Here is a 14,030-nt window from a genome sequence, read left to right as displayed (position 1 = left end):
TTTCTCTAGGGTTTCACAAATCTTTTGCTTAGACAGCTTAGAAATTCAGCTGGGATAGATGACAGATTAGGAAGGCAATAAAGTGTCTTAACTATAGAGCAAGCACAGTGATGGAAATATCCACAGTAGATCACTAATGTTCATGAAATATAACAGGACATCTGAATTCTCTGAAAGTTAAACGTCATCTAATTGCTCTAGTCTGGCTTTTTTCCAGAAAAAAATGAAAACTATTTCTTTAGTGCATAATGAGAGCCTGCGTGATAGATATGAGCTTAAACTGGTCAATGTGTTCAGAGCTAACCTTCTGTTTAATATTAAACTTGATTTATTCAATTGGTATTTTTTGGATGGCTTCTTTTTTCTAGGTATCAAAGAGAAAATGATGGTTAAAAGCCGTTTATTGACTCACATCTTCTTGTAGCCTCTCTCCATTTTTCAGTTTTCCAGTTTCTTTCTGCTCATTCTCTCTCAAGTCCACCAACTTTTGCTCACAGCACTTTTCTAAAACATTCCCAAGGTCAAGAGGATCATGTTATTTCCAAGACCAGCGGTCATTTCCCAGCCCTCAATGGCTTTAACCTCTCAGAAGCGTCGGCACAGCTTATTGCTTGCTTCATTAACATGCGTTGTTCATTTTGCTTTCAGGACATCCACTCACCTGGTTTTCTCTCCTAATTTTTTTGGCTCTTTAAAAAATTTTTGCTGTTCCTTCTCATCCCCATGACCTCTAAATATCAGAACACTCCAGTGTCCATTTCTTGAAACACTTTGTCTCTCTATGTAAAGCCAGCAGCCAGGGCCAGGGCCATTTTCAAAGCAGCCCGGCCCATGCAGGTTCGCATTGGATTCGGACAGTCGGTAAAGAAACCATGGAGCCAAAAACTGGTGGGCCATAGCCTTTAATCTAGCTTGCACCCGGCAGGCAAGTAAAAATACACACTGGGCTCCAAAACCCAGTCACACTCAGTGCTCACAAAGCCACTGACTTATCCGAGTTTCCTAGAATCAAAGGTTTCTAGCTCACCAGCCTTCTTCTCCTCAGTTCCCCATCTCACTCAGCACTCCGCCATCTTGGCTGCTTCTCCTGGCCTCCTCCATGTGGCCTCCTTTAGCTGCTGGCTCTACTCTCTCCACTCTCTCATGCTAACCTCAGGAACCAAGAGGCCAAGCTCTCATTCCGTCCCCATTTTATAGTGTAGAAATCCAAACCCTTAATCCAATATACAAAACAGGGAAGTCTCTAATACAAAATCACCCTCTGAGGCATGATTGGATTGTACCGCCCTACATCAAAAAGGGTAGGAAAGGCTTAATCCCAAAACCAAGCCTCAGGCTACTAGGATTCTACCTGCCTTTAGCCCACCCCAACACACATTAATATCACCTGGGCGACGGCCTCCTCGTGTTATCTTTAACAAAGTGAGCATAATACATTTTATCTGCCCAACACCCTAGATAAACTTATTTCTCTGGTGATTCTATTCAGTCTTGCTTATGCATCCATGTGCTATCATCTCCCAAATTTATATTTCCAGCTCACCTCCCACCTCTAAAATTCAATTCTAAAATTGTCTTCTAGAAACTTCCTCTGAATGTCTAAAAAAATTATAAGTTAATGTTGGGCAGATAAAATATATTATGCTCACTTTGTTAAAGACAGCGCTGCCCACGAGGAGGCCGTCACCCAGGTGATATTAATGTGTGTTAGGGTGGGCTAAAGGCAGGCAGAATCCTTGTAGCCTGGGGCTTGGTTTTGGGATTAAGCCTTTTCTACCCTTTTTGATGTGGGGTGGTACAATCCAATCATGCCTCAGAGAAGTGACTTTGTAGTAGAGACTTCCCTGTTTTGTATATTGGATTAAAGGTTGTGAAGCTACACTATAAAATAGGGGCAGAACAGGAGCTTGCTCTCTTGGTTCCTGGGATGATTAGCATGAGAGAGCAGAGGGAGCAGAGCAGAAAGCAGAAAGAGGCCATGTGGCCAGGAGAAGCAGCCAAGATGGCAGAGTATTGAGTGAGATGCCAGTTTGTGCAGTTTGATGCTGGAGAAGGAAGGAGATGGGGAACAGAGGTGAATAAGTCTGGTGAGCTAGAAACCTTTGATTCTAGGAAACTCGGATAAGTCAGTAGCTTTGTGAGCACTGAATGTGAGTGGGTTTTGGAGCCCACGGTGTGTGTTTTTACTTGCCCACCGAGTGCAAGCTAGAATTAAAGACTATGGCCCATCAGCTTTTGGCTCCATTGTTTCTTTACCGACTGTCCGAATCCAATGCGAACCTGCATGGGCCAGGAGGCTGCTGTGATAGCGGCCCTGGCTGTGGCCACTGGCTTTACAGTTAACATGTCTAAAATTGAACTCTTAATCGTCAGCCTCCCAAACCTATTCCACCCATAGTCTTCCCCCTCTTTAGTTAGTGCCAACTCTATGTCCAAGTTGCTCAGGCTGAAAACCTGGACATCAAATTTGACTTTTATCTTTTTTAAAAAATACAGTCCTCAATCTGTCCACAAGTTTTCTTGGCTCTACCTTCAAAATATGTCCACAATTTTCACAGCACCCACCCTGATCCAATCCACTACCATCTGGATAGCCTCCTAATTGGTCTCTCTCTGTCTGCCCTTACTCACCTATCACTTAATCTTAAGAAGCAGCCAGCATGATTATTTCAAGATGCAATTCAGATCATGTCATTTCTCTGTTTAAAAACCTGGTAGTTTTCACCCTTAATTATACTTGATATATGTTGACTTGCATCTGTGTGTGAATGGGAGAGAGGATGTCAGAGTTCATTGTGGCTGGAATAAGCTAAGAAAAATGAAGGATGGTAGGAAATAATGTCAGAGAAGTCCTGAGGAGTCAGATTGGGGAGGAGGTGGCTGTAACACATTGACAGGGCTCAGGCTTTTACTTTGAGTGAGAAAGGAGCCATTGGAGGTTTCTGGGTAGAGGAATGACATGATCTGGCTTACTTTTTAACAGGCTCTCTCTGGCTGCTATGATATTAGGTGAAGAGAAACAGAGAAACCAGTTAAGAGGCTGTTGTGGTCATCCAGTTGAGGTATGATGATGGCTTGGCCCAGAGTGGTGAGAACTGTCAGATTCTTAACATATTTTAAAGTTAAAGTTAATAGGATTTCTTGACAGACCAGGTGTGGAATGTGAAAGAAACAGAAGAATCAAGCTTATCATCAAAGTTTTTCGTCTGAGCAACTGGAGCTGCTGTAACTGAGATAGGGACGGCTGGGGGGAGAACTGGCTCCGATGAGACTATTTAGAGCTCAGGTTTGGGTAGGTAAATTTGACATGGAACTTTGTGTGCTTTTAAAGAAATATTTGCTGAGCTAATGAATGGCATCTTGGCTCTACTTTTATCTGTACTGGTTATCCTTGCATCTAGAGCCCTGTTTGTCTCATTTCTGCCTATGTTTGGGTGGTAGAGGAGTAATTGCCTGGCTTATGCTTGGAGTGAGGTGAATCTGGGGGTCAAATGAGTCCATGTACAGACATGAACAATTCTCCTTTTTTAAAATCATGAGCCCAAATGCAGATTCTTTCTTTTTTATCTCTGAAACTGAAGATTTCTCGTTGTGAAGGAAAGATGGGCTTGCTTCTTAAGGTGGCCCCCTTTTTAAAGGTAAACTAGTAAGTGGGGAAATGAGACAGGAAAATGTTTTAGTTGATCTATGTTGGTTGAGGTGGATTATTAGAGTGAATCAAGGAGAAACATGGAATATAAAATTGGAAAGAATTTAGATGCATTGGACATGGCCTATAGAAACGAAAGAGTGTGGGTATTTTTCTGTAGGGGGACACAAAAGCTTAACCAACAGGAGATTGTTGCAATCAGACGCTTTCTTTGGTAAGATTATTTGAAAGCATTTGAAAATTGATTGCATGTTGGCAGAAAGAGAAATACCTTATATTGCTCTGAGATTTGAGCCTCTGCTCTGATAGAGATGTTTGGTTCCATGTCCAGACGTAGAAGAATGAGAAGAATATAACTTGGGAAGTAGGGTAACAGCAATTTTAGATATATTACATTTAGAGTGAATTTCAGGAGAAAACGTCTAGCAGGAATAGAAAATGTGAAACTAGATCTTTGGAAGAAAGAGCCAAAAATAAAGTCCTGACAGTAATGGTTAAAGAACGTTATGTTCTGTGATTATTTTCTCTGGTTTAATAAATTTAAAAACAAAACACATTGTGGCTTTTAAATTTCTTTTCCATGTTGAGTAAATTCTTGTGCAGTGACATCATTTTTACATTTAGTTCCCAGATGTAAGATAATTACATAATATCTGTTTATATTTTTGTGGGACTGTTAAAAAAATCATTAGTCTTTTGAGCACATTAAAATCCCATCACCATACTGAACAAATAATTTGAGAAAAAAAAAGCTATTATTTTTTTTCAGGATAACAGAATGCATATTCCTTCAGATCTGTTGTTACCAATTCTGTCTCTTTTTTTCTTTTTTTTCCTTTTTATTGAATTTATTTGGGTGACATTGCTTAATAAAATTATATAGGTTTCGGGTGTACAATTTTATAATACATCATTTGTACATTGTATTGTGTGTTCACCACCCCAAATCATCTCTCCCACCCCTTTTCCTTCTGATAATCACCATGCTGTTGTCTTTGTCTATGAAGATATTCTTTTTTTCTACTTAATACCTTTACCTTTTCACCCAGCCTGCAACCCTCTCCTCTCTGACAGCTGGTAGTCTGTTCTTTGTCTGTGAGTCTGTTTCTATTTTTTTTTTATTAGTTCATTTTGTTCATTAGATTCCACATATGAGTGAAATCATATGGTACTCGTCTTTCTCTGACTGGCTTATTTCACTTAGCATAATGCTCTCCAGGTCCATCCATGCTGTCACAAAGGATAAGATGTCCTTCATTTTTATGGCTGAGTACGTAGTATTCCATTGTGTAAGTGTACCACAGCTTTTGTATCTACTCATTTACTGGTGGGCACTTGGGCTGCTTTCCAATCTTGGCTGTTGTAAATACACTGCAATAAACGCTGCATCTATCCTTTCAAATTAGTGTTTTGGGTTTCTTAAGATGTATTCCTGGAAGTGGAATCACTGGGTCATAAGCAGTTTCATTTTTCAGTTTTTTTGAGGAAATTCCATATTACTTTCCAATCTGCATTCCCACCAACAGTGCACGATGATTCCCTTTCTCCACATCATCACCACAGTTGTTGTTTGCTTATAGCCATTGTGATAGGTGTAAGGTGATATCTCATTATATGGCTTTAATTTGCATTTCTCTGATGATTAGTGACATTTAGCATCTTTTCATATATTTATTGGCCATATGTATGTCCTCTTTAGAGAAGTGTCTATTCAGGTCCTTTGCCCATTTTTAAATGAGATTTTTCTTTTGGTGTTTAGTTTTACAAGTTCTTTATACATTTTGGATATTAACGCCTTATCGGATGTATCATTGGTGAATATGTTCTCCCATTCAGTTGGTTGTCTTTTCATTCTGTTGATGGTTACTTAATTTTCTTATTCTTAAACAAGGTAATGTGAATTCTGGAACTTACATCAAGGTCAACATGAGCCAAACTCTATTCTCTTCATCTAGGAAACTTACAAGAGACTAAAGAAACATTCAACATTGTTTTAATGTTTACTTTAAATTTAACCTTTAAAATATTTAAAGTTATAAGCATTGTAAAAGCAACAAATAAATTTAAAAAAAAACAGTGTATGAAAAAAGTGTGTGAAATGAGTTCTTATTTTCTGTCTTTAACTTTATTTCCTAGAAGTTAATATTGAGTAAGACAGTATTATATATTCTTGTCAACATATATTTGTTTTTACTTTAATAATGTGACCTTAACTACATATATTATCTTGAAACTTTTAAACTGAAAAATTGACACAAGCATATTTATTAATGTTTTCGGAGAAACAAGGGCCATAGATATCAGTACTCTATTGTTTCTCCTTAAAAAGAGTGAGAAAACATTAAAGAATCACTACATTGTGTTTTAAGCAATATTAGTGAATATGAACATTATTTTTTCAGAGTTACTAAAATGTGATTCTAAGATCTTCAGTCATTCTTTAAACCACACGTGCTAAAGCTATTCTGTGAGTAATTCTGTGCAAGCGCCTTTCAGATTTGAGTCTATCTGATTGCCCAAAGACTGTCTTAAAATATGTCTTCTTAATTTCTAACCAATTAGAGGAAGTATCAGTAATTCCTAAAGGCATTGTTTCCAAGAACTTGAGAAAAACAATATTGGGTTTTATCTTTTCAAAACCATATCCTGATGCATTTGGCCAACTCTTAATGTTTATAGGCTCCTGCAAGACCCAAGGAGATGTTAAATATTATATGTAATTTTCTTTTACAATGTCTATGCTGAAAGAATAAAATAGCAGTGTGAATACTTGACAAAAATATATGTTTTCCTTTAGTATACATTATAAGATTAAATTAAGCTAGATGCACACTCAGTCAGTCACACGAAGACAAGCATTTTTGCTCCCTTTCTATCTTCTTGGCTTAGATCTTTTTATGTCACACTGAGTGAAACATGTGGACAATCAGATTGGTAGCTTGGAACTCTGCTGGGATTCTTGCTTCCTGTAAACAACTTTTACTGCATAGAGGATCTAGACAGCCTTAAGTAGTATGAAGGAAAAACGGTGGGTTGTTTTTACAGATCAGATCATTTTATTTGGACATTTACTAATGACAAAACTGATTGATCTTAGTTAATAAATACCAGAATTTAAATGAAATGATCAAATATTAGAATCATAAATGAAATATTTTAAGAATATATATGCTATTTAAATAATATTATTTTATGCTATTTTGATTTATTTTAATATTTCATATTACTGCAAACAGTAATAGTCTTATTAGAAACACAAATTGCAGAATAGTAGTTTGGAAATTCATGTTACATTAATTCCCAGCTCTGAACATGTATTAGATTATGTGTTTTTTAGTTTGTGATTTGTCATGAACAAATGGTTAATACTTACCTTTTAATTTCACTTTTCCCGATTTCCAAACTACCTTTCTTCTTTGACCAATGAGTTGGTACATATCTCCATGGTATCTTAATCTTCTTTACTTTCTCCCTTCTTAACAGCCTACGTGACCTGTATTAATTGGTCACCACAATGAGCTCAAGGATCTTGGCCTTGGTTTTTGTAACCCATTCCCTCTCACTGGGGCCTTCAGAACCACTGCCATTTTCTTGCGTCTGTGCTTTAACTTCATTCAGCCCATATTTTCCCTAATTGATATTGTTGTAGTACATTGATTCCACTGTAAGTTTTTCCTCCTACTCCATTTGATTTCTCATGCAACCCTTATCTATTTGCTGTATTTTTACTGAAATGGAGACACGACCTTATAAGAACCATGTAATCAGACAGGCCTGGATTCAAACTCTGCCTTGTCCTTTTACTAATTATATGATCTTGGGCAAGTTATATTATATGATCTTGGGCAAGTTAAACATAATATTTTAAATTCTCTATTACCCAATTTCTTTAACTATAAAAGACAGTTCTCCAGGGCTATTGTGAGATTTTGGAAATGAAGCACATAGCATTGCCCACGACACATGGTACTCAGTGAACAATGGATAGTTATAGGCAGATGATCCCTTATGTATAACCCATAGGTTAGATGTATTTTTAGAATTCAGATTATTTTGGATTTTAAAAGATATGCATATTTCTCATATTGTATAATAATTCTAGTAAGATGTGAGGCAGCATACTTAAACAAATGGTTATTTCTTTAGAGAAATACTTTTGTATGAATTTTATACAGAAGTGCAGTGTGTCCGTAAAGTCATGGTGCACTTTTGACCGGTCACAGGAAAGCAACAAAAGACAATAGAAACATGAAATCTGCACCAAATAAAAGGAAAACTCGCCCAGTTTCATACCTAGTCAGTGCAGTTCGAAGTGGGCTCACGCACAGATTTTTTAGGGCTCCTTAGGTAGCTATCCCGTATAGCCTCTACAGACTCGTCACTGACTGATGGCCTACCAGAACAGGGTTTCTCCACCAAACTGCCAGTTTCCTCCAACTGCTTATCCCACCGAGTAATGTTATTCCTATGTGGTGGCGCTTCGTTATAAACGCGCTGATATTCACGTTGCACTTTGGTCACGGATTCGAATTTAGTGAGCCACAGAACACACTGAACTTTCCTCTGTACTGTCCACATCTCGACTGGCATGGCCGTGGGCTGCTCCACTGTATACACGGTGTTACGTCATCATCTGTACATGCACACATGCTGCCATATCATCCTACTGGGAGAGTTTTCCTTTTATTTGGTGCAGATTTCACATTTCTATCATCGTTTGTTGCTTTTCTGTGACCGGTCAAAAGTGCACCATGACTTTACGGACACACTGTATTAATCTTTCATCATTACTTGCCCATCAATTTGGAATTTTGGAATTGTGGATAAGGGATTGTGATTCTGAAAAATTAAAGGAGATTCTGCATTTTTTATATTGTGAACTACAGATTACTCTCTCATTTTAACTATGTGGGTATTTTCTAGATTTTCTGAACATGTGTCACAGATACTTTTTCTTCCCTTTGGTATCATGACTCAGTCTCCTCCCCAGGTACCGCTACCAGTTCATTCCAGATCTTCTGAGAATTAAAGGAAGGAATGAAATAACATGCTTTCAGTATGAGCTTCCTCAGTGGATGTGGAATATTCAAGTCACATTAAGAATTATATTTTTTATTTTTCCTGGAATTTCTTAGAGTGTAAAGTATATAATAGTATCTGGAAAGAAAAAGATACTGGAATTATTAGTCTGCATATCTGCCTTTGTAGTTAAAAGCTGTGGTCTCTTAAATATTTTAATTCAAAAGATGTTTAAGCAGGATTTGTAGTTAGGTATGATATACTAGCAGTTTTAGACTGTATTATATGATTTTATATAAATAGTTATGGATTTTTAGAGAAATGGATATCGTCATTTGACTAGTTGACATTGCTTTTTTTTCCCCACTAACGGGGATCTATATAAATGTTTGTCCCATTGCTTTCTATTTTCTATTGATTTGGGGGATGTGCTATGCAAATAAAAGTTGTAACTCAGTCATACTTGATAATATATAATTATTATTCAGAATTTAATATATAATTATTATTCAGAATTGATTCTAGTATTTATTTATTTTTTTAGTGTCCTACTGAAACCAAAGCAACATTTGGGGTCCACCTTAAAATAGTAGGAGACTGGACAGGTATGTGGAACATAGAATTTTAAGATACATGCTTTGAAAATAATGGATCATATAATTTATGTATAAGTAGTGGAATTGCCAGCATGTATAAAAATGTATATATATATTCTCAAGCTGTTGTTGTCTTTCTTTGCTTGTATAGTTTTGACATATTTTCTTCTTGTAAGATGCATTTTAGAATTGAATACCTTGGATATTAGTTTTCTTTTACTCTCATATCTTTACAGCAGCTTTATTTTTATTTATAATGCAAAAACAGTAAACAACCCAAATATCCACTAACAGCTGTAGGGATGAACAACAATTGTGGTATATTTATACAATGGGATAATACCAACAATACAAATGAACAGACTATTGATATATATATGTATAGCAAGATGGATTAACATCAAAACAGTTATTGTTAATAAGAAAATCCAGAGTCCCCATCCCCTAGAAAATATATTACATAAAATTCTAGAAAATGTAGTAATTTTTAATGTTGTATTTTTCACTGTGTTTGCAAATAATAGGTTCCTGCCTCCTCGTCAGATGTACTGTCAATAGTGGGAACACTGAACTATTTTATTTTTTTAAGACAACATGGTTTTTAAATTATTGGTTGGTTTTACTCTCAAATAATTGACACTAACTTTTCCGGTACAATTACCCACTCCACTACATCTCTGGGATAGTGGTCATTTTGAGTAGCAGGTCTACTGGTGGTGGTATTTTAGTTAATTATTTAATAAATACTTTTTATTATCTGAGAGGTTATATTGAAAATTCTGAGTTAATAACACACAAATATTATTCATTCTTATATCCATTCCCTTGACTGTTTTGGTTGGTTACTCAAAGGAAAGGATGCAGGTATAAACATGAGTGTAGATGTAAATAAAGATACTTTGTAATTGAGTGCTAAACAAGGAGTTGGCTTGTTAAAACTACAGGGTATCAGAAAATGTAGTCTAGGGCTATACAGAAACTTCATGGAGAAGATAAAATTTGAGTGGAACCTTGAAAATCAGGGCAATGAGGGAGAAAGTAGTTTATTTAAGTAAAATTCACAGCATTGTTAAAAATCAGGAGAGATAGTCATTAAACCATATTTAAGAAGGGTAAGTCTATCAGCCAAACTGAAGCAACATTTTTGTTCTGGGGAGTAGTATAGAAAAGCCATTTAGGGTCAGTGTGGTGAAGATCTTGAATACCTAGACAAGATATTAGAATAACTTAGAGATACTAGGGGACCTTTAAAGAATTTGGAGCATCATAATGAAAATAATATTAATAACTTGCTAGTTAGATCAATTAAAATCAAGGGAAGACTTATGGTGTTGGGAGTCAGAGGAGAATCAACAGAGGAAAGGAGATGAAAACTGAGGAGAGGTAATGTTTGTAAGCACAGGTTGAGAAGTAAGCTTTGAAAAGGAGGAATTAATTTTTGTAAAAATAAGAGAGGACAAGATATTGTATAATAAGAAAGAAATATTTTAGGAAAAAGAACAGTTGAAAGAGATTATCTCATACAGTTAAAAAATTATAGTGTAAAAATTTTTGACCATAGAAAGGACAGCTGGTTTGGAATTGGAGACTTAAAGGAAATGAAGAAAGTATACAACATGGGCAAACAATGAAATTAACCAACAGACCTTTGAGCAGTAGCGAGCTATTTTGAATCATGATTTAAATAGATATTGTTCATATGATAGCAGTTAAGAGAGTTCATGGTAGTCTTTTGTTAGAAAAACACTGGTGTAGTAAGGAAACAGTAATTCTCTGACAGCTGTTTGACGTAGTCACAATTGTTTTCCACCCTATGACAAATAATGAGTAAAGTTCTTTTCTGGTTCAAATTTCAGTACAGTACGGATTAACTTCAATAATGAATGGTAATTAATAGGATTCTACATCTGAAGGGAAACAAGCACAATGAACATATAATTTAGTTCATCAATGTAAACAAAACTTCATGATAGTTTGTTTTTTTAATTGAATTTTATTGGGGTGACACTGGTTAACGTAATTATTTGGGTTTTAGGTGCCCAATTCTACAACACATCTCCATACACTCTGTACATTGTATCGTATGTTCACTCCTCACAAAAAATAAAGTCTTTGTCCATCACCATTTATCTTCCCTATACCCTCCTCATCTCCCCACACTGCAATCACCAGACTGTTGTCTGTGTCCATGAGTTTTTCTTTTTTTTGTCCTTTTTTACTCTGTCCCTCCACCTCCCTCTCTGACCCCCGTCCCCTGCCCCTGCCAACATCTGTCTGCTACTCTCTATGTATGAGTCTGTCTCTATTTTGCTTGTTAGTGCATTTTGTTCATTAGATTCCACATATGAGTGATATCATATGGTCCTTGTCTTTCTCTGACTTCATGATGGTTTACTAATAACTACTGCTTCTGAATTTCTTCATAAAGTTATTTTCTATTGTCAGTAAGTCATTAAGGTGAATTCTCATTAGTTATATATTTTAATCTCTATTAGGAATACTTAATAGTTTTAATGTTATCCTCCCATTTTATGTACTTTGCCATCGAGGGAGAAACATGATCATTCTACTCAGAGATCAGTTCCAGTCAGAGGCTTTTCAATTAATAGAGACCTTCTTGGTTGTTGACTTTAAATATTTGTTGATTTGGAAAGAACCCCTAAATAATTGTGCCACTATCTGGCAGTTTAATTTAAAAAGTTGCTTAGCTGTCATAAAACAATGGAATTACAATTATGGAGGGAAAAATGGGAATATTACTTCTGAGATCAAAGACCACTGATTTTATTTATTTATTTTTAATTTTTAATTTTTTTTTTACTTTTATTAATTTTTTTTTTCTTTTTACAGAGACAGAGAGTGAGTCCGAGAGAGGGATAGACAGGAACGGAGAGAGATGAGAAGCATCAATCATTAGTTTTTCATTGCACGTTGCAACACCTTAGTTGTTCATTGATTGCTTTCTCATGTGCCTTGACCGCGGGCCTTCAGCAGACCAAGTAACCCCTTGCTGGAGCCAGCGACCTTGGTTTCAAGCTGGTGGGCTTTTGCTCAAACCAGATGAGCCCGCGCTCAAGCTGGTGACCTCGGGGTCTCGAACCTGGGTCTTCCGCATCCCAGTTCGACGCTCTATCCGCTGCGCCACTGCCTGGTCAGGCAAGGACCACTGATTTTTATTCTGAAAAAATTGATTGAACTCAGTTTTAGAGCTGTCGTTATAGAAAATCCCAAAGAGGTGCTTGAGAATTTGAATACCTGAGTTTTACTTTTTAAACTGACTTAGAGGTATTTAATAGTGGCTCTTTCTTCCCTGAAATACGTTCTGCCTGGGCAGGTCTAATGAACATGTTTAAGACCATGGCATGCATGATTTTCCTAAGACTAATCAACTACACCCAGCTAGAGAGTGTCCATAAAGCTAATGAAACAGTTATATAGCACAGCATCAAAGTTTGTATTTGTTGTCTAGCTTTGTATATTTTACCAAAGTCTCTAGTTGAATCTCCTAGGTATGTGACAAACTTATTAAAGTTTAGAAGACTCTTCAAACCTCTTAAACAATTCATATTTTTCCTTGAAATTATGATATGGTATTAGTGGTGGGGTGAATTACTCAAATAGATTTCTCTTTGAATTGAATTAATATTTTGTTGCTTTTCTAAAATCAGTCAAGCTTTCTAGTTTCAAATATATGGTCACAGATTGCCTATTGGCTTGATCTAACTGTTCAAAATATCTTCTTAGTTTCTTCATTAGATATTATTTGCAAATAAAATCTGAGATAATGTTACACTGTTGATTATTTCAGTAGTTTAAATAGCAGCTTACAGTAGAGAGGTTTGAGATGTACTACAAAAGCATTATATACCTAATGTCCATATGTAATTAATTAAAAAATTTTGACATTCAATAATTAGTGTATTGACAATAGCTGGATAAAAATGCAACAGAGGGCTCATTGTATTTATCACATAATAGCTTTTTCTTGCTCCTTGGGCATCAATTCCCATACTGCCTATTGGAATATCTTGCTAAAGTCAGAAGATATGGTTAATTTGAGGATTCAAAGTGGGAAAACAGGGCCATATAATATCATAGATTTGCCTTGATCACATAATACATTGATATTTACTGTATAAATAATCCTAGATACAGCGTTGAGTAAAGAGTGGGCCAAAAAAGAGGTGATCACTCTCTATCACTTTTTACTTCAATAAAGCTTTGTTAACGGAACATGCCTGATACTTCATCTTGCTGATTTTTATGAAAAGATTAAAACAGGATATGTGTGATATATTTAAAGTGGTTTTCTTTCCCATTTTGGGGAACTCCTTGTAAGTCAGATGATGGACAGACTAAATAATAATGTTGTTATTTTACAATGACAGCATTTTTTGGAATAGTTATAGCATCCACCTTACACTATTTATGTCTGTGACTGGCTTTTGGTTGCTGCAAATAAACACATAAAAGTATTCCTGCTGAATACTGAACTCTTGCTCAAGGATAAAAGAGGATATCCAAATGGAGTTTGAGCATACTGACTTCTTTGAATAACTCAAATTATATTTGACTATGTGACTTACCATGGGTTTTAGATAATTCATGTTCATACAGCATAAACTTTACACCCATAATAAATATGAATTATCAATTGCTAGATTAACAAAGGAATGACTAAAAATACTATTTTTCTTATTTGTATGTTTGTGTTGACTAGCAAATTATCATATAATAGTTAGACATTTGAGGAAGATAATATTTAA

At 35.9% G+C, this 14,030-nt stretch overlaps 1 protein-coding gene across 2 annotated transcripts in view; it reads left to right on the top strand.

Annotated features, from left to right (window-relative positions):
* Window positions 1–14,030, top strand: part of NOX4 (NADPH oxidase 4) — a 191,628-nt gene that overhangs the window by 87,717 nt on the left and 89,881 nt on the right. For both annotated transcript variants that reach the window (XM_066370534.1, XM_066370543.1), the window contains exon 12: window positions 9,213–9,273. In XM_066370534.1, the coding sequence (XP_066226631.1) occupies window positions 9,213–9,273 (61 nt within the window). The remainder of the gene's footprint in view (window positions 1–9,212; window positions 9,274–14,030) is intronic.

The sequence above is a fragment of the Saccopteryx leptura genome, chromosome 1 (genome assembly GCF_036850995.1).
Source record: "Saccopteryx leptura isolate mSacLep1 chromosome 1, mSacLep1_pri_phased_curated, whole genome shotgun sequence".
NCBI classification, from domain to species: Eukaryota; Metazoa; Chordata; class Mammalia; order Chiroptera; family Emballonuridae; genus Saccopteryx; species Saccopteryx leptura.
Note: the sequence above shows the minus strand (reverse complement) of the source record. Positions and strands in the feature narration are given on the sequence as shown.